Source organism: Epinephelus fuscoguttatus, linkage group LG3 (genome assembly GCF_011397635.1).
Source record: "Epinephelus fuscoguttatus linkage group LG3, E.fuscoguttatus.final_Chr_v1".
NCBI lineage: Eukaryota > Metazoa > Chordata > Actinopteri > Perciformes > Serranidae > Epinephelus > Epinephelus fuscoguttatus.
The window spans coordinates 43718326-43739625 of record NC_064754.1 but is presented as its reverse complement, the minus strand read 5'-3'; the positions used below and the strand labels follow the sequence as shown (position 1 = coordinate 43739625).

The 21300-nt window shown below is 41.3% G+C and overlaps 1 protein-coding gene across 1 annotated transcript in view; it reads left to right on the top strand.

The window, feature by feature from the left end:
- The window catches only part of LOC125886488 (endonuclease V-like), a 113071-nt gene that overhangs the window by 44491 nt on the left and 47280 nt on the right, over positions 1–21300 (top strand). The window contains exon 8 of the mRNA XM_049572735.1: positions 17493–17562. Coding sequence (XP_049428692.1) covers positions 17493–17549 — 57 coding nt within the window. The 3' untranslated portion in view covers positions 17550–17562. The remainder of the gene's footprint in view (positions 1–17492; positions 17563–21300) is intronic.

Below are 21300 nucleotides of genomic sequence, written 5' to 3'. Positions count from 1 at the left end.
TTCTTTCTTAGGGGTTTCCTCTGCACACTCATTACAGTGGCAACAAGTATTAGCGACATGTTCTCATCCCAAGTCATCACATATCGCCACTTTGTCAGTGGCTTTTCACATCTGCATATTATGCACTAGGTATCCTTCTGCATCTGCCACTGACGTTCTGGGATGCCACGACTAAAGCCGGGTTGTCAGCAAAAGCACATGGTTAGACTCAGTAAAAAAACATCATAGTTTGGCTCTACATTAATTCAAGAAGTGATCACTGGGCTCCTGGGTGAAAGTCCAAGGTTTGTTGGGCCCATCCATTACCCCTCCTGCTCACCCTACAGGGATCCCCAGCTCCTTATATTATATCATTATCGGCAGCATTTCAAACTCACGCTGTCCAGTGGTGAATCATACTGCTGCAACAGGTGATGTCCGGCCGTGTAATGAACTGATGCCGCCCGTCTGCATATCACACTGCCACAACAGGTGCCATCAGGCCCACCGGCAGTGTGTTATAAAACTGCAAAAGGTCCTGTCTGGCTGCGTCCAAACTATTGCTGGCTTATCATACCGCAACGAAAGGAGGCTTTTGGCATCAGTGTTTGACCCTCAAATCACTGACAAAGCGACAGTGTTTGACGACTCTGGAATGAAAATGGGCTGGTATTACATTGCCCCGAAGTCAGCGGCAAGAAGAAAGTTATTTATTGTCCAAAAATATGAGGTGTTAAAAAATAAACATGGACCTTTATTTAGTCCTTAGTATTTACACACCAACTCCACGCTGTTGTCTGTTGTCAAATGTTTTCTGAAACATGCCTTCTTTCTAACCTGCAAAAGGCTCAAAGCAGAAATCTTTTCTTGTCTACCAGCTGCTTTATAGGATAAGCTGGATTGGTGTCATTACTTTGGATTTGTCCTACTAGCATATTTTGTTTTAGAAATGTATTAAATTGGGCTCTAGTGTTATAAAATTAACTCTGCTCTAGACACTTTTCTAACTCATTTGAAGTGTCATCATCACTTAATGGATTAATGGAAGAAAAATAAAACAATTTTTTTTTAACAGTTGTATAATATAGGATTTAAATTGCAATGATATGTGATTAATTTACATCAGTTAGTAAGTAACAATAGCATATTTTTTAGCTTTTTTTTTTTTTTTTTGTTAATGTTTGGAGTCCAGCGCTCCTTGACCCTGCTCAAAGTTTCAGTTGGGTATTCTTGGCTTGATTCTCTCAAATTCCTCTTCCTCTTCTTTTTCTTCCTCTTCTTCTTCTTCTCCTTCTTCTTCAGTTTCTGAGTGTGCACATGGTATGGCAGTCTCATGCCCTTTTATGGGGATTTGCAGGGTGTTTACCTATGCTTATTAGGATCAACTGGCGCATGCTTTCAAATTACAAGGACAATGGGATTCATTATGGAAAGAACACAGGTGCAAACAATCCTGGGGTTTAAGAATCTGTCATGAATCTGACGTAGACTTTTCTTAGGACCTTCTTAAGAACAACTTTTAGAAAAAAAACTTTTGTGCTAGCTTTAAAACTTCTTCTCCCTTGTGCCACTGTTTCACTATGCTCTGTCACAGATAAACATGTACATGTTTTTATCTCAAAAATAAAACAAGAAATAAAGACAGCGTACCTAACCAGGAGACATATGTTGCTTCCTGTTTGTGGCCTCTTTGCATCGCTAAGTGATGTTGTAAAAGCATCTTAGAGAACAAAGGGCCACCAAGACTGCCTTGGAACACATATCATGTAGCCACAACGTCCCCGTCTTGTTGCCCTCTACTCATCACCTCCATATATACAACAGTCTGGATGACTGATAATATTCAACAGGTTTGTGTACATTGCTATGTCATGTGTGCAGTCTTGGACTAGATTTGGTCCATCGGTGGTCATCTCTAGGATCAAATCCATTACTTCCCAATCCCCTCCTCCTCCACATACACTGATGGGAAGACATCCAGTAGTAATGGGACCCTGAGGAGCTGTATGAGATGTACAGTAACAGCCTATTTCCAGACCTCTCCTCTCTGTCTGAGTGCTTTGCACTGAGCGGAAGTCACTAATTATGTTCCTTCTGTAGACTGTATAAAAGATGTAGATGCAGACTCCCGGTCTGAAAAGTGAAGCTAATGCGGAAGTGCCTTAAACCTAGTCTCCTAATGGCCAGCAGGGGGCCTAAAAGAAATTAGAATGCATTAATTACTCTACTTCTCATTTTATTTATTAATTAGTAAACATTTTTCTCTTAAGTTTACTGTCTCAGTTGCTTGTTTTAAGTCTTCAATTCAGTATGGTGCTCATTTAGTAAATTATGATCCATGAAGAGTAAAATAGAGGATAAAGCAGAGTATGCTGTAGGGTGTGGCCACCTGGTGACCTGTAATTAAGGATAGAGGTGCAGCAATGTGTATCCAGTCAGATCCAGTGCCCGCTTCTTCACAGCTCCACACTTTCATCCAAATATGGTTGCGGTCAGATTGTAAAAAAAAAACTCCTTTCCTAACCACTTTTCCTTGACCTAAATGTAAAACATCATGAGGTCAAGGGACTTAGGAAAAGACAAGACACAGAGAAGAGATTGATGGAAGAGATTCCGACAGCACTTACCCTCGGCTCCATAATTATGTGGCGGCCTATGTTATTGGCGTCGGTCTGCTGTGGTGAAACTGCAGTGTTCAAGATGGGGGGAGTGGATCTATTGATATTGGTATCAGTTATCAGTCAAATGAGTTATTACATATCAGCATATCGGATATCAGCAAAAAGTATCGTGCATCCCTAGTAATTACATGTTGTACTCAGGTCTGTCTTGCAAATTGAGGTCTTGATCTTAGAGAGACATCCTGATTAAATAAAGGATAAAGTAAAGTAAGTAAAGTAAATTTATGCATGATAGGTATAATGTGTGTACATATCAGCAATCAGTTCTTACCTTTCAAACATGTTGAATTAAAACATTATCTGGCTCAAAATGTCCCTTTTCATGTTATGGTTAATATGCTTAATATGTTCTTGTAGAAATGTTTATTGTCACTGCGGTTTTAATGGTACAGTCTCAAGAAATAGGCTATTTTTGCAGAGATGCCCCATCAAAGATAAACAGTAATTAATAAATGTTTAATAGACATAAAACATAATAAAATTGAATAACAGAATGAGCACACAAGAAGCAATACAAATATAGAATATGTTTTTGAAAGATATATACAGTGGTGGAAAAAAGTTTTCGGACACCCCATGCATTTGTGAAATATTGCATTAAAAATCACTCTTAGGTCTTCAAGTGCAATTTCTTTTAGTACAGTCACAGCCAAAATACTAAATAAATCCTAAAAAAGCCATTAAAAACTTAAAATTGATTGGTTCCATAAAAATACACAAGAAATTTTGAGTATTGGGTCATTTTGGTACCAGTGATGAAGGTCGTTCTTTTTATTAAAAGACACAATTTTTGTTGCCAAGCTTCGTGTCTACATAAAGCCAGCACATTTGAAAGTTCTTCAGACACAAAAATGCCTAAAACAAGGAACCTAACGCAGGAAACACGCCTGAAGATAAAGATTCTCAGCCAGACGAACCAACAGCTTGGAAGACAAACCAAGATCTGGGCGTCCAAGGGTTTCTTCAGCAAGAAATGACCGCATCCTGATCCGCATGCGCAGGCAAAACCGCCGAATGACATCACAGGAGCTTCAGCAGCAGTGGTCAAACCAAACTGGTGTCCAGTGTTCCACCCGCACTGTACATGGCCGACTTTTAGATCATGGCTTAAGGTCCTACAAGGCTATCAAGAAGCCCTGATCAATGAGAGACAGAGGTTAGCCCGGAGTCATTGGGCCCAGGCACACAAGAACTGGACAGCCAGGAATTGGAAGAAGATTTTGTGGTCAGATGAGTCCAGTTTCCAGCTTTATCTTCCTCCTACTAATGTGAGGGTACACAGAAGGCCAGGCGAAGCATTATCTCCAGCATGTACAGTACCTACTGTCAAGCATGGTGGAGGCAGTATCATGGTTTGGGGATGCATGAGTGCTGCTAGTGTTGGTCATCTCACTGTCTGTGATGGCACATTGAACTCTAAAGAGTATTGTACCATTCTCCAAACCCACATGCTCCCTTCTGCGCGTGCACTGTTCCGTCAAGGTAAAAACTGGATGTTTCAACAAGATAATGCCCCTTGCCACACATCCAAGGCCAGTAGAACTTGGCTGCAGGAGCACAGTATCCAGGTCTTAGAGTGGCCAGCTCAATCCCCGGACATGAGCCCCACTGAAAATCTGTGGTGGATTATCAAAAGGTCTGTTTCAAAGCATAAACCAAAGAATTTAGAAGAATTAAAAGCAGTAATTCAAGAAGAATGGGACAAGATTACCCCTCAACAGTGTGAAAGTCTCGTGGGGAACATGCCAGCCAGGATTAGAGCTACGAACTAATGAGAAAGAACTACGTGCCAATGGCAGGACTACTAAATATTAATTTGATGATGTGATGGTTAATTTATTTTTTGTTCAGTTTTGAACACATTCTCTGTTATTTGTTGACTTTGATACCGACAATGTTGAGAACTGACATATTGAAACTGTCAAGAATTTAGTTTTGTTAGTTTTTCTTGTAAACAATAAACAAGAAAATATAATTTGTATTTGTTTGTATCTGTCTAATCCAGCCACACCTTTTGAAACACAAAAAAAAGATTTTTCCACAAATATTTCATGAGAATATTTGAGATTGTGTAAAATTTTAAGGGTGTCCGAAAACTTTTTTCCACCACTGTACATTCAAGGCAGAGAGCTGATGATAAGCCTTTGCCTTTGTTTGAAGTTGTTAACGACTCATAGAGGCTGTGGATGTGTAATGTGACAAAATAGTTGATTCCCCAAAGAGCGCCTGAATGGTGTGTGTCTGTTTCTCAGAATTGTGGGACAGCATTATCTTGTTTCCTTTGGTAAAGGATGGTCCAGTGTATCTTATGATACAGAGGATAATAAAGGAAGCACTGAAGCTCCTTTCCTTAATATTATGATGACTGAAACAGCTATCCTGGCTGCTGCTTAGATACTTCCAGGTCATTCAATCAGTTGGAACCCTTCCTAAGAAAAAAAGATGATTTTAAGGTAGCCATGGTCACATCTGGCAAAAAAAACAAAACAAAACAAAATAAATTGGTGTCGGCCAAAATGCCAAACTTGAGGCTTCAAAACAGGAGTCCAAAAACCAATGATGTCACAGTGGCTACATCCACTTCTTTCATACAGTCTATGGTTCCTTCTACAGCAGTCACCTGTGCAATGTTCATTTTGAAGTCACTGTGTAGTTTAAAGTTTGTCTTGCTGTCTGGCAGTTTCTTGGAAGTATCAGAGGGGTTTGACTTGTATTTCTATGTAGCTGATGTTGATCCATGGTAGCACTGAAACAATCTCCCCACAGAGCCACCCATGCTAAAAACGCCTTCTGTCTTAGTGCTATAAAGCTCTGAGGATATTGGATGTGTACAATTTGCCCACTAAAAGGCAATAAATGTAGCTCCACACTCCAGTCTCCATTTTGGGTTTCCATACATCCCCCTGTGCCGGGCAGGAAGACAGGGAATGTAAAAGCTCCACAGCTGCACTCCCAGATTGCAAAAACAGATGGAATTTCAATGTGAGTGAGAGGCGATGGGGAGCTGCATGCATAGAATAAAAGAGATTGAGGAATGCAGTTTGTGTGTGGGTATAAGGGGAAAAGAGACGAAGGAGGAGGGATGCAGTGTGTGTGTGTGTGTGTGTGTGTGTGTGTGTGTGTGTGTGTGTGCTTTAGAGAGATATTGCTGATGTGTGTTTTTTGTGTGCAGATATTGAAGGCCAGGATATATTTGTGTGTGAGAAGCAAGGACTTTTGGTTTTATTATTTTTTGTTTGTTTGTTTTAGCGCTGAAGTCTGCAGATGCAAGAAGTCATTGTGCACCCCAGCAGGCCATAACAGAATGTATGTTTTTCTGTGTGTGTGTGTGTGTGTGTGTGTTCTCTCATGTCACCACTACCAGCCTGTGTGTGTCAAGTGTGCGTGGTTTTCTTTTCATGAGTCTTCACTTTTTCAACTTTCTCTCACCTCCTTGTTCTCGCCGACTTTGTCCGTCCTCACTGTACTGTTTTCTCTCTTCTGTTGCCGCCTTCTCTCATTCATCCATCTATCTCCACCGCCACCCCCTGCTGCTCCGTCTCCAATCTCTGAATAATTCAGGCCTGCAGAGCTAGTGTATTTTTGGTTGTTGTCACCTCTGCAGTAACACAAACACAGCCCATATTAGCGAGAACGCACACATACGCACTTACACATGCAGCCAACATGCCCATGCACACACACACACGCCGATTTACCCAAACGAGGTTGCCAACAGCAGCAAAAAAGCACCAGACTGTGAGGCCACTGAGACTCGCTAACTACGAAGAATTATCCTTACAGGGATTTCCACCCTGTCTCTGCCCTGCTATTCCAGCAATGAATAATAATATGTCTCACTTTTCTCTCTCTGCCAGACTTACACAAAGTTTGACTGTAAAGTAGTGTGTAAAGAAACACATTACTCAGAAAGTGGAAACTTCCTGAGCTTGATTTGGTCACATGGATCTCCCTGCACTTCTGTTGGTTTTCTTGTCTGTGCTGGGTTTTGTGTTTAAGCAGTTTCTGGAATAAATAATGGAGTCATCATTAAGCACAGATAAAGACAGTAGCTGCATTCATTGATTTTTCTGCCACCTGTTTAGACGTGCCTTGCCACACTGAGATGTGCCAGAGATGGACCTTCTCTGGAGCAGGCCCAAAAGCCAGGCCACCTACCCTCAAGTGGGTGGCGATGACCTTACGATCTTACCTCTGTCTGCAGGCGACCAGGGAGAAATGCATGGTTTTTTTTTCAACAGTATCTTTATTGATTTTAACAACAATAAACAAAGACATATACATGCACACATCCAGTATGTGTATATATACATCCTCAAACACGCAGAAGGAAAAGGACACCTGAACAAAATCTTGGTATAACTGCTGAAGATTTAACACATGTAATCCACCCCCACCCCCCACCCCAAAAGTATGAATTTAGAGATAAATAAATAAATAAATAAATAAAATAAACATAAAATGAATGAAGAAACAAGAGAGGCAAAATGCAATTCATGAATTAAACATCGTAAATTACAGGTTGAGGATCGTGTTAGTGCAATATGACACACTTCAGTTTAAGTTCACGTTATATAAATGTACAAATTTTGACAACAATTAACAAGAAAAAGACGCTGACAGATTTGGTCATTGTAGAGGTTCACACAATAACATTTTTTACCTAACAAAATAAAGGGGGATTTTTATTGTGACGAATCTATAGGAAATTAAATGTGTTTGTCACTGAATTAGCAAAACTTTGTTTGCGGCCATCTTCAATAAAGTCAAGTCTAATGATGCCACAGGGAGGAAGAGTAAAAGTAGAAACAGCCACAGTGAGATGTTTGATTAAGAGCTGCGGACAACAGGCTCTTACTGCACCTCTGCAAACAGCTCACCTCCAACAGGTGAACTTGTTTTGCCTGCCCTGCTGTGGAAAAGCATGTGGAGCAAAAATAGCAGGGAACTTTAGCCTGGATCAGCCCACTGCTTTGGAACATCATCACCTAAGACAGGCTGTCATCAGTTAAAGACACACTTTCAAGTAGGTGCTACAAGCTCTGTTTTGATGCTCGTTTTATCCACTTTGGTACCTTATTAACACTACAAGTACAAAACTCACTTTATTTTCACTGGTGTTACTTGGCACCCTGATTTGGCTTTCAAATGTGTAGATTTACTGCTTTTCTCTTTTTATGTGTGTGAATTGAACTTTTTGGGGTTTGTCAGTCAGACTTTACAAGCAATCTGAAGATGTCACTTTGGGCTCAGGGAAACTGTAATCAGTTTTTTTCACTGTTTTCTGATGTTTTGTTGGACATTTTATAGACAGTTAATCAAATATATCAGATAAATCAATAATAAAAATGAATGATAGTTCCAACCCCACTGATAACAATAATATAAACAAAATTCCCCGTTTGTTCTTTGAAAACCAAATTCTCTTTGGAGCAGCGAGGATGTCACACTGACTCACACTGGCAACACAAAACAACGTGTTTCATGAAATTGGACGGGAACAGACTAGTCTAAGAGGAAAACGTGTAAGAAAGGGAGGGTAGGAGAAGCCTGCACAGCCATGAAACACTCACATCGGACAACTGACAGGGTAAAACATCCGTGAAGATTGACACCGGTGCTCCACTGGTGCCAGCTGTACCAGTCAGAAGTTTTCTGAACGTGCAGAGAGGATGTGACTGATTTAAACCGGAGCTCCCCTTTGGGCCCTGAGGCTGTCTAAATGTTAATATATGGCTGCGTGACATTCTGGTGCTTGAGCCGCTGGACTGTGGACCTCCACAGAGAGACTGGAGGAAGGTTGGAGAGAGACGAAAGAGCTGCGGGGGCGGCATGAGAGAGAAGTGAGGTGGGAGGAGAGAGAGAAGCATAGAGATCTGGAGGAAGAAGTTTAATGATTGGAGTGATAAAAAGGATTGTGTGAAAACAGTGAGGGCAGGTGGATTCCAGGGACAAGGGGAATTATAGAAATGATTTGGAAAAGGAAGGAGGGATTGAAGGAGGAGAGCAGACTGGCATAGCTTCAGGGCTTGAGGGGCTTTGGGGGGCTGGAGGATAAAGACCTGCCCGAGGCCACTGGACCAAAGCCAGGACTCAGACACCTTCAGGTGCATGTGTGTGTGTGTGTGACCTGAATGTTCCAAAAACCCCTGCAGAGAGCCAGCAGTGCACATCTGTTCACCTGTGCATTCCCGCCTTGCCAGGGACTGTGAGAAAACCATTTCTGAAAGGATCAGACTTGAGTCGAGGGTTTTCTTTGCTCTACAGCAACACAGCTGTCACATTTTTTTCAATTTACTACAGCTTTTTCCTCCATTTTGTCTTTGTCAGGTACACACGGAGCGATAATTTATGCTGCTCTAAACCAGAGTGGGAAATTTTATTTAATGCATTATTTACAAGGTTTGTTTAGGTTCACACTGCCTAATTAGGTCCAACATTTGGGTTTAAAAATTTGGGTTCTCTGCTAGCAGCTGCCTTGGTCGCAATCCCTGTTCCTTAAAAGGAGTAGTTTGGTATTTTAGGAAATGGGCCTATGTTCCTTTCTTGCCAAAAGTTGAAAGATATGATGGATACCACTCTAATGTCTGCACCTTAAATATGAAGCTTGAGCCAACTTAGCATGGCATAAGGACTGGAAACAGGTGGAAACAGCTACAACAGGTGACAAAATCCACCTTCCAGCACCTCTTAAGCTCACTAATGAACTCCCCAAGCTAACTGGCCGCTGCTGTTACTCTCGGCAAGAATGTGAAAATGAGAAACCGCCAGGCTTCTGCATTGTGTTAGTTAGTAATGAGGATGCCATGATACTGGGATCCCTTTGAGGTTATCTCTGATTGTTCTGAATGATTCATCTGAATATAAGTACAGCTGCGTACTCTTCTCCCATGGGAGAACAGCACAAACGGTGCCACTTGTAGTGATATGTTCAAGATGGGCTATAAGATCATATAGAATATAGCATACCTGGCAATGACTGATGATAATGCAGAACCTTCATGTGAATAAAACTGCCCACTCCAGCTTCTACAGAAAGTAAAGAAATAAAAGAGTTAGTTATCCTAGTTTACGGCTAGCAAGCTAATCAGCTAGCATGTTTACTGCTGGATAATACACTGTTGTCATTGCTTTTCTCTTGCTTGTAGAAGAGCATTATTTCCTGTCTACATTAAGTTTATAATGTCAAGGTAGAAAAGATCTATGCTACAGTATTTTTATTAAAAAGTTTTAGAGTGGACACATTTCAGTAGGAGTTGATTATTGAAAAAGACGTTTGTTGTGTTTTTACTACAGTGGCATTGAGCTGTGTCCTCTTCAATATCAAATATTTCTCCAGCCAGACACTCTGAGCAGGAAAGTCAAGGTAAAGTCTTGCTGGAGTACAGACTATATTGAAACAAGACTGTGGGCATTTTCATGGTATGATTGATTCATACTGTGCCTGAGTAGAATTGTCCCCACTCCCCTGCACTTAACTGTCACATTAGTAGTATTGGCCCATGCCTGGGTACACTTGAGTCATCTTCTGTGTGACATTTATTTATGTTATTTCTACAGTTAAGGAAAGAGTGCTAATCGTAAGAGCCCATACAATGCAGTTGACCTTTGCATTGTGCCTACTATGGTTTATATTTTGGAGACAGTGTCAAGAACGACCCTCTGCTTGCCTCCCTACTTTATCACCCACAGCTACGCAGTTGAGAGGATGTGATCAGTGTGTGCACATACACAGATGCTGTACACTGTTGAACTCTGTTTGCCGACTGCAATAGTGAAGTGCCTTCATGTTTGACACAGTTTGAATTGAACCCGAGTACACATGAACCGTATTCAAGAGCACCACCTTTTCAGTTGGACTGAGCATGGATCGACATACTGTGCCTGGGTACGGTACGCAGTGTTCACATTAATCAAACAGACTTTGTGGTCTAAGGTATTTGGATGACAGCCAAGGTCCCTCCCTTGTAACTTTTGATGAACAGTAGCGACTTTGGCTACATGACAATCTTGGGCACACGTGCCTCCATTAGCAGGCAGTAGTTTATCTAATGGCACGCTAGCAATAAGCATGCATGAGAGTTTGGTTTTTTTAATGTTTAAGTGCAGGGTTTCCCACACATTCGTTTATTTGTGCTGACCGGTCATGATAACAATATCTGCTGCAATGTATTGATTTTCTATTTTGGAGTTAGACCGTTCATTAGGAGCGCTGTTGAAATATATAATGTCTACCATTCACTCATGAAGAACTTCACACTGCATTTACTGACATGCAGAAACCTTTGAATTTAGAGGGGACACAAAGTAATAAAAAGGAATGGACACAAACATACACATGTAAAGTTTGCAACTTTGGCATTGCACTTGATTAAAGTGTGGATGTAAACGACATACCACGTTTGGCAGTCATAGCAAGATACTGTGATTTGACCGTAAGGGAAGATCTCTGCTGCTTAAAACCAATGACTCAAACAACAAAAGTTGAGGACATAGCCAACATTTTTATGGAGCATTTTGAGGAATGAGGGATTGATGTTAAACTGATATGGCACACTGATAGAGTGCCCCAGGAATGAGTCATAAAACCCTGAAATGAGTTAGCATTTTAGCACTCCCGGTTCCCCCGTCTCAAAGTCAGTGGGGTTTTTGAATGGGTTCTTGGTTAGATGCCTGGTATAAAGCCTGCAGTAAACACAAGCTGAACAGACTTTTACATTTTGTTCTACGACATTAAATACATTAGTAAATACCCCCACTTGTGAATTTTGAAGTTTTTAAGCTCCTTAAAAGAGTGGTTGCTAACAAATGGCTAAATGAGACTAACGTCACACGATCAAGACATTACAGCCTTGTTGTGGTAGGGGTGATAAATCATGTGACCATAGTATCCCCAGATAGCACACATATATCTGGCCGACATTGGCCCAATGTATCAAGTTTAGATCGTTAAGACGTTGCAGGGAGAGCGTTTGCTCATTGCCAAGACGTCGGCCTTTAATCGAAAGTGACCACCACGCAACGTTCAAACGATCAGTGAAAGAAGCTGCGCTCAGTGGGCACTCCTTCATTAATATTCATATGCTTCGTTAAGTACGACCTTTATTCATTTAGGTCGGACCTTTCAAACTACAAATATTTCACCATTCAATGTGAGAAATCAATGCTAACATTCAAAAATAGCTAACTGTTACCCTATTTCATGTGTAAGTGTGCACAATGAAGAGACAAAAGTCAATTTGACAAACTTTATTTTCAAATTTCCACAAACAATATCTGATGGCCCGTCCGCTTCTCCTGGCAGCCTACAAGAGACAGAAAAGACGATGAGCACATAACTTCAAGAAACAAATCCCAACTTCACCACTGTATTTTTATTTAGCATTTCAGCTGTCTTTTAGCCAGATTGAAGGCTTTGGGTCCGTCACTCTGCTTAATTTAGTGTTGAAAAGGTTAAATAATGGGATCTGCTACCTCCATTAACTGTTAACAGCAGCTCAACAATCACTCCTTCATCGCGGAAAAACAGTGACTTCAAAACTGCGCTATTACCTGTAACCACCTGGTCAGTTTGCTTTGCAGAGGAGGAAACCTCAACTGATAAATTGCCCAAAAAAATCACATTAATAACATACCGAAGGCATCCTTAAACTTCACTATTTCACCTCCGCGCTCCTCTCTGCGCCTGTCACCCACACTTGAGCACCCGTTTTAGGATACACAGTGTCGGCCCACCCCGCCTTACCTCCGCGCTCCTCTCCGCTCCTGTCACCCACACTTGAGCACCCGTTCAGGGCCCCGGAGGTCAGGCCGGGGGGCCGCGGGACCACGGGTGGCAGCTCTGGGCACTTCCACTTTAACCCAAAACGAGTCCTCACGATAACCAGATGAGCACATAACGTCAACTAGGGAAAATAAAATGAAAACACCACAGTTGTAGCCTGTTAGCTAACATGAGCTAAACCGCTAAACTAGCTATCAGCTAACGAAAGATAACGTTAGCTGGTGGGGACATGTGCTATATACACCCAGTCGTGCCTCGCCACTCAACAGGAACCTCTTTTAACGGTCACAGAAGAAACAACAAAGCTATTTTCTGCCAGTTTATTCCAGTTAGCTTACCTGAAACCAACTGCGATGAGATGCTGTGTCCTGCAAGCTCAGTTCTAAACAAACACCGCGGAGATGAAATTCCGCCTCTGTGGCGACTTCCATATGCGGGCAGACATTCTACGGCACTGGGCCGACCCAAAGACGACCTAACAGAGACGTTTGATGAGCTGGGACAAAAGAGTATTAAATTTAAAGATATCCGCCCATGTGGCCAACGTTTGTCAGACGTTATAAATTCAGGGCCGATGTGTTGTCCTCAGGCCGACGTTGGCCAGATGTATATGTGCTATCTGGGTCGTTTGTTTATAACCTAACATTAGCTTTTAAATTCTGACGATTGCATTTGGGGTTCAAAAATCATAAAAGTGGTGTTCATTTGTGAGGATTTCATTTGTTCTTTCAAACGTTGTGATGGTCACTGCCCACATACCTAAATGTCTTTTATGTTGGCATACATATATTCACTCAATGGTTCTAGAGGGCAAAGCCAAAAGTTTATGACAACAGCAAACATGGAGGAGGTTGTAATAATGTACCTTTAATGGACAGTGGTGGTCTGTGAGGCCATAAAATACTTTGCAACAAGTGTACAGAGAATTCTTCTCACTATGTTACTGACTTGCTCCATTCACCATTTTTAAAATGTCTTTGTCATGTTTGATGTTCGCATCTCACTTGAACTACTCTACACAATTTCTGGTGTTACATCTGTTTCGTCTGTATTCACAAACATTCAGAAAATGTGCAATGTGACTGTAGCAGCAAAATCCCTGAGTATATTGAATAGCGCAAGGGTGCATTTAATCCTCATTAAATCAAAGAATTAATTATTTCTTCTTTCAAAACTAACAGTCTTACTTGAAAGAATTTCTTAATCCATCCAACAGAGACCGAAACTGTTGCTGGCTAAAAGCTGACTCAATGATCATAGTGACAAAGTGGACACATTATCCAGGTTTGTGTCCCCCCAGCAGGGAATGGTGAACGCAGCAGGTGACCCTTTGTTACTATTATTATACTTGGTGTGTGTGTGTGTGTGTGTGTGTGTGTGTGTGTGTGTGTGTGTGTGTGTGTTTGTGTCCACGTGTAAGCCTAGCTCAAGCAGCTATGGGGCCCCAAGCATATTTTTTTCTTTATGGCACAATGTAAATAAGTACTCTCAAACCTGCTGTTCTGTTGCATTCTGTTTTTAGGTTTCCAACATTTCTCCAGCTGTAGCTTCTACCTGGATCTGCCTCTCAACTCAGAGTATTTTTACCCACTATTCAGAGCAGCAATCTGTGCAGGGACAGAAAACAGTCCAGCAGGTTAGATGGTTAGCCACTGCAGGTTTATTATTGTGTGCTACACTAATTCTGATCACCACAGGCTCTTTATGTGTAGAAGACTGAACAAACATAATGAGTATGATTCAACCAACGTTTCCAGGCAGGGAGGAGTTCATTCAATTAGTGTGTGTGTGTGTGTGTGTGTGTGTGTGTGTGTGTGTGTGTGTGATTTTTTATTTGGTTTATCTGACGTAGTGGCTTCACTTTAATTGGTACGAGAGTGTTTATCTCCTATAACGCGTGCACACGCACACACACATACACACACACACACACACACACACACACACATGTAAATGGCCTACCCAGCATCAGATGACTGTGTAGAGCAGTTTGATCAAGAGAGACCAGGTTTATGAATTCAAGCAGCTTCACTGAATCAAAGCGTTGATCAAATGCTGGTGTGTGTAAACTCTGTTTGATGCTGTTGGAAAGAAGATGGCACAAATTGGCCAAAAATAATCAAACTAGGCCTCATTTTTTCTTTTTACGTTTTGACAATTAATAGTAGCAGACTGCCACCTGCATCTGGAGATTTGATTTGATCGATTAAACACAATCCAAGGGGTAACAAATTAAAGTAAGAACAATAATTTCTAACCTGTTCCCAAGATGGCAAAAGACAGACAAAAATCATGTAATGTATTAGGCATTGATTTCTCCTTACTCCCTAAATACTTGTCCCTCTTTGTTTTTGTTAGCTAGATACTGTCTTGAATAACAAGCTTTTTCTCAGTTTGCTAGTACACAAAAAGGGCATTTGGCTACTTTTTATACTCACTGTAAGGCACTATAAATAAGAGAGCAACACTTTTCGACTTCTTCAGTGACATATTGCAGGTTAACTGCATCTCTAAACTGCTGCCGTCTGGAAAAAAAGTTAAGTATTTTGTTAATGCTGATGTTGAATACGATTGAAACCCTTTGCAAAACCTGCAAACTGCAACACCAGGTTGACATTGGCATTCTCCAACGATAGGCTACAAAATACTATACAGTATGACAGGAAACCATCAAAGGACAGCTGTTATGCAGGTTATAGTTTGTTAATGCAGAGCTATTAAGCTGTCAAACAAGTTGCTTCACTGATTTTAATGGATACCTAATGCAGGCTAAATGTGCCCTGAAAGCTGTGTCATGTAAGTAGAACTAAAATAAATATTGAATTGTGAAATGTGATTAGACCTTAACCTCTGGACAGAAATGAGAAACTGGGATGTGACATCTGCATTAATGATCAGAATCCTGGATAATGCTACAATTATATAAGGAAGTTAATCTGACCATTCCTGTGTTACTTATGTTTCAACATCTTGTAAAAAAAAAAAAAGTAAATGAAAAGGAGCAAGGTTACATCATAGTATCACAGATAATGGGTCCTTTATGTCCGTGATCATCCTTAAGGTCCTTATGATCCTTGACTTTGATACCCGGAAAGCCAGGGTATTAAGGAGGGAGAAATCTTCCACTCATGCATAAGCTATAGTCCATTTTGTATGTCTTAATACCAAGGGGAATAAAACAAATAAAGCATGTAAATTAAAGATCATTTCAGATTCAAATAAGATTTCCATTTTTTCAGTATTTTTCACAGTATTTTTCACATTTTTAGTAGTATGTCTTGGAGAAAAAGTCAGTTTTCCCATAAAATAAATTTCTTTAACTATTTCTGTCCATTCGGAGGTTGTTGGAGAGTCTTAACTCAGCCTTTTCCTGGTTATTGCTTTTTTACAACCTACCAGTAGTATTTTTAATAAATATCTGTCCTGCTTTATTAGCCCAGTTGGCACATTTCCCAAATACATTACACTGAAGTTAAAATCCAGCTCTAAACTCATTATTGATCTGATCTCTGTAACCACATCTACATAATAAGAAGAAATTTTAGTACACTCCCAGAGAATTCAACAAAAACATACTTTAGAGATTTAGAGATTTATCCCCTCACAGTGGATGTCTGGCCTGTAGGGCGGTAAAATGTCCAGAAACAGCAGTAGCTGCCTTATCTTACTATGACGAAAACTCTGTCTGTCTGTGGGTCTGTTCCACGTTTTTCTCCTCACTGACTTGGTCAGTCCATGTGAAATTTGGCACAGTGGTAGAGGGGCATGGGAAGATGCGAATGAAGCAATATTACATCCACTGGCCAAAGGGGGGCGCTATAGCAGCTGATTGAAATTGCAAACTTGGGCATATCTCATGCCCCGTATGTCGTAGAGACATGAAACTTTGCACAGAGATGCCTCTCCTCATGAGGAACAGATTTCCCTCAAGAACCCATAACTTCTGGTTATACTGTATAGATTTTCCGCCATTTTGAATTTTGTGAAAAACACTTAAAATCGATCTCTTCCTAGGAAGTTTGACAGATCTGCCTAAAACTCGGTGAACATAATCTAGGGACCAATATCTAAAGTTCCCTCTTGACAAAAGTTGGAAAACTTACTAAAACTGAGCTTCTATAAATCAATGAATATTGCGGAGGGCGTGGCTCATCACATAAAGGTGTATAACATCTCAAGGGTTTCACCGATCACCAGGCAACTTTGTAGGCATATGACCACACATAATCTGAGGGGACCCCTCCATTATTGACCCCATCAAACAAAATGGGGGCGCTAGAGAGCTAATTTCTTATTTAGGCCTAACTGCCGTATCGATTTTTACTAAACTTGGTAGATATGTAGAACAGGAATTTAACAGAATTCAACTCTAATTGGCAACTGGGTGGCGCTATAACACCCCGCTATAACATAAGTATCTGCTTTTCAACGTCCTACCTCAACTACTAATGTACAGTTTTAGCCCACTAACTATCCCACTATTGGCAATGGTACTACTGTACTTTCAATAAAGCAATCGCACTATCAAATTCACAAAAACTCTGTCTGAATACATTGCTCTTCTTAATGGGTTCAGTTGAACCATCATCTGCAGAGAGTTACCCAAAGCACACTTTTATAATAAATAGTGCATTTTTGTTGTTTGTGGAGCCACAGAGGAGATCACAAAAAGAGTTTTCAGATGTTGGGATCCAAAAACAGGCGCTGTAAAATCCTAATGATGTTGAGAAGGCAGTGCTGCCTCAGTAACATTTGTACAAACAACCGCCTGTGTCTCACAGTGATTTACATTGTTTGTCTGATTTGGAAGCAAACAGAAGAGCTGGATTTGTTCTGTGTAAAGTCAGCATCAAGGCACTTAATTTTAATTTCAAACTTCAGAAGAACATGTTCAGTATGTAAGTGCATCAGTGCTCACCTGTGATCGCAGCTAAGAACAGTGAGACAAATGTGGAATCTCTCCCTTTCTTTTTCTTGCTTTTTTTCCTCTGTCCCTCTCTTTCTCTCACTCCCTCCATCATCATCCTCCTCCCTCTCCTCTTCCACAGGCTGACTGCCGCTCAAGGGAATACCTTCGCACACACTTCCCAGCTGCAGATACATGAAACAAGGAATGGGGTAAGCGACAAAATGCACCACACACGTGTGGGTTCTCACACTCTGAAGTACACAGTCACACGTACACACAAAAATAGGCTATGTGTGGTACCTTGGCATATGGTGAGAGAGGAGTGATTTACACAGGCTTAAAATAGGCTTAAAAGCCACAGCCAGTGACTCATCAAGGAGTTTCCCCAAATCCTAAAGTAAAGCCACGTTTGTTGGTAGAAAGCCCAATCATTCTCATCTAATTTGCTGTTTAAATTAAGCAAATTTATTATAGATGAGGATAAACACTCTGGTATTTTCAGAAAACTGAGTTGTTTCAGAATTTGACAGAAAATAATTTGTCTCAAAATTTCTTCTGTCTGCCTTATTAACTGGAGCACAGCAGGGGCAGAGGAAAGATATAGCAAGGGAATAGTTTCAGTCAAAGCTGTAAAATTAAACTCATACATTACAAACACAATGTAGTCTACATAGCACCGGTCCTAATCATTTTTATGCTTCTGTGCCAGCGATAGTCGTAGCTGGAGGCATTATGTTTTCAGGTTGTCCGTCCCATTCTTTTGAATGCAATATCTCTTGAATGCCTTGAGGGATAATTACTTTAAATTGACACTAATGTTCATTTGGACTAGTATGAACTGTTGCTGGTGAAAGCTCAAGGTCTCTGTGACCTTGCATTCTTTGCATTCTTGAGAACACGGTATCTCAAGAACACCTTGAGGGAATGTCTTCAAATTTGGCACAAACTTTGAGTAAAGGATAAACTGATTAGAATTTCATGGCCAAAGGTCAAGGTCACTGTGACCTCACAAAAATGTTTTTGGCCATAACTCAAGAATTCTTATGCTAACAAGGAGAAAATTAAAGTAATGAAGTGATGATATTTAAATTCAAAAGGTCAAAAGTTAACTGCACAGAAACACTTTTCTGGCCATGCCTCATCCTCATAACTCAGGATTAGAGGGAGACACATTTGGTCAGATACTGAATTAGTGACACTAATCTTGGTTGCCCACCTTGAAACTGTGCTGATTGTATAGATCTTCTGTGCTGCTGAGGGTAAGATGTGTGTGAAGCATCTATGTCTTCACAGACACTGATGTAAACTGTGCATCTTGACTAGTGCACTGAGGTACGCAACCACGAGGTGGTAATTCTAGTTAGTGTTATCCCTTATCGGTAGAGAGGTCAGAGGTCAGTAACAGAGCTGCAGTCCTGCAGCTAGTTGGGATTCAGTTTGTTCCTCAAGACAGGAGCTTGAACTCAGGCTTCCTGTTTCAGTGATGGTACACACCTCCATCCTGCTGCAGCAGAGGAGGAAGTTTAAGAGTTTAAGGGGCTTTGACAAGTTCTCTGCATTTTCAGAGGGGTGTGGACGGGGCAGAGGTGAGCTCAGGATGCCTGAGGTTAAACAGAAACACACAGGCAGAAAGAGAGATGGAACGATGAGGAGAGAAAAAGCCTTTGATCCTGTAATTCTCATCTGAAATAACAGGCAGCGCTGCTCAGTTCGACCCTCCCTTCCTCATTACCAATCAAAGCTGCACACCATTTGCACACTGAGATGCTTGGAGAACTCAATCATCCTTCACTCTCACCCTCCACAGCCAAGTATTTTCAAACGTGCACAGAATTGAACATTCAGGACAGGAAGTGCTGCAGCTCACACTCAGGTTTGTTCACAGTTGCTCACATGCAGGCTCACCAGGGTGTGTGTGCGCTCCCACATCCCTTAGCGACCCCACTGGGAAACATAATGGGATGTCCATGTTCATCCTCTCAGAAGCTCCCTGACGTGGTGAATCCTCTGTGCACGCTCCGCTCTTTGATCAGCCTCTCTACAAAGAGACTGAGACAGGGAGGGAGGCTTTGTGCTGAGTAGGCAGGGCTGTAGCAGGTTCCTCGAGGCCTTAACCCAGCTTTACCCTCTCACTCACTCAACAGGCTGCAGGCACATGCAATCAGATACACTGTACCTTTGCAGCTAGAGCAGGTGAGCCATACACCTCAGGCCTATGATCTCTTAATTTGTGTTATAGCAGGGCTAAAATTTCTGTGCAATATCCGTGCCTCACTGTAACCAAGACACAGACATAAGACATTTCAGTGAAATTCGGTGGAAAGAAAGGCCATGGGCCAAAACCCCTGAACTCTGAAGAGAAGGAGCAAAATTGTTCTTTGCCTCGATTATTTTAAGACAGGAGCTCAAACTCGATTTATGTGACGGTCATGTGGGCCAGGTTGTTCTCTTTTTGTTGTCTACCTGTTTTCAAACTGTACAAATGTGCTCCAAGTCAACATTTATTTTAGGTTTAGAGGAAACAATTTGGTGTCGGTATCAGTTGTCAACCAGCTTTGTATAATAAGAGTGTGGGCAGTATGTGTTAATGGACTGTGATAAACTTCCCTCCATCTTGCCTGCGCCCAGATCTACCTGCTCATCTCTCAGCTTGAATCCAGCAGATTTTTGCTGTTTCTAGAGCTGGTGCTCAAACTGCAGATTGTATTCCCGCATTTTCATATGACCACCACCACAGACACAAAACGAGGGACCAAATAGTAAAACTAGGCAGTCCTGATCAAATACAAACCAAGATTATTTCACTGCATTGCATATTTCTCACCTAAAATGTCGTAACGAAGTGAGTGCTCTTTTTGGCTGTAATACAAGAATTTGTGCACAGGAACTGGGCGCTATACTGTTTCCTGTATTGTATTAACGGAGTCTGAAAACACTGAGATCTCAGAACAGTAAAGCTGGGCAGTGCTGATCAAATCCTCAAATCCTCCTCTCTTTCCTCCATCCAAAACAGGCATTTTGTCTGCGGCTGACTAGTTAGCTGGCTAGCTAGCTTGCTAATTCCTCCATGCTTTGCCATGCTAACCTTACAGTGGTTACAGAACATGAGCCCGACAAAGTTATTACTAATGTGCGTTCCTATGCTGGTATGGATGAAGCATCAAGCTGTTTTACTCATGTAGCAGCTGGCTAGTTAGCTAGTTAACTTAAATCCACCATGCTATTATGCTGCACTGGTTACAGAAAATTAGGAAAATAGTAATATGGGACTGTCAGTGCGAAACAACAACACTTTACACTCACTCGCTCCGTCACTCAGTAGTCAGTTTACGTGACATCAGAGAAAATTGATTTATTATGTTAGTCTGACTAAAACCAGACTTTTAAAATACATGGAAACATGTTAGTCCAACTGAAATCCCGCTAAATTCCCGCGAATTTCTCAAAGTCGGACTAACATACCTAGATAATGCGATTGGGAGTCGAATTCCTCCCGCATGGATACAGTCAGTCGGACCCAAACTGGCCTAGGTGCTCTATGTATGCTCCACAGTTTCCTTTTCGGGCTTTGACTTGGAAGTCAAATAGCATTAAATTCGTAACAGAAGAGGCAACAACATGGCGACATCTACCGGCAGGGCTGTGCATTTTCATATGGATGAAATGTACAGAGCTGTAAAGTTGTCCACCATGGTACCGGTTTAGTTTGCTTGCTAACTTGTTTGTTGATTTTTTGGTCTGTGACGTAATAGGTTAACTGGAAAAAGATCCAATACTAACAAGTTGAAAGTGGGCATATCATCACCTATCGTAGTGGAATGGGACATACTTCAGTCAATAAATCGATCCCCTTCCCGTGCTTGTATAGTGGGACACGGACAGTAGTGCAATGAAATGGCCTTGTCGAGCTATAACTGTAACTCAACTTAACTGTGCGCGTAAACATA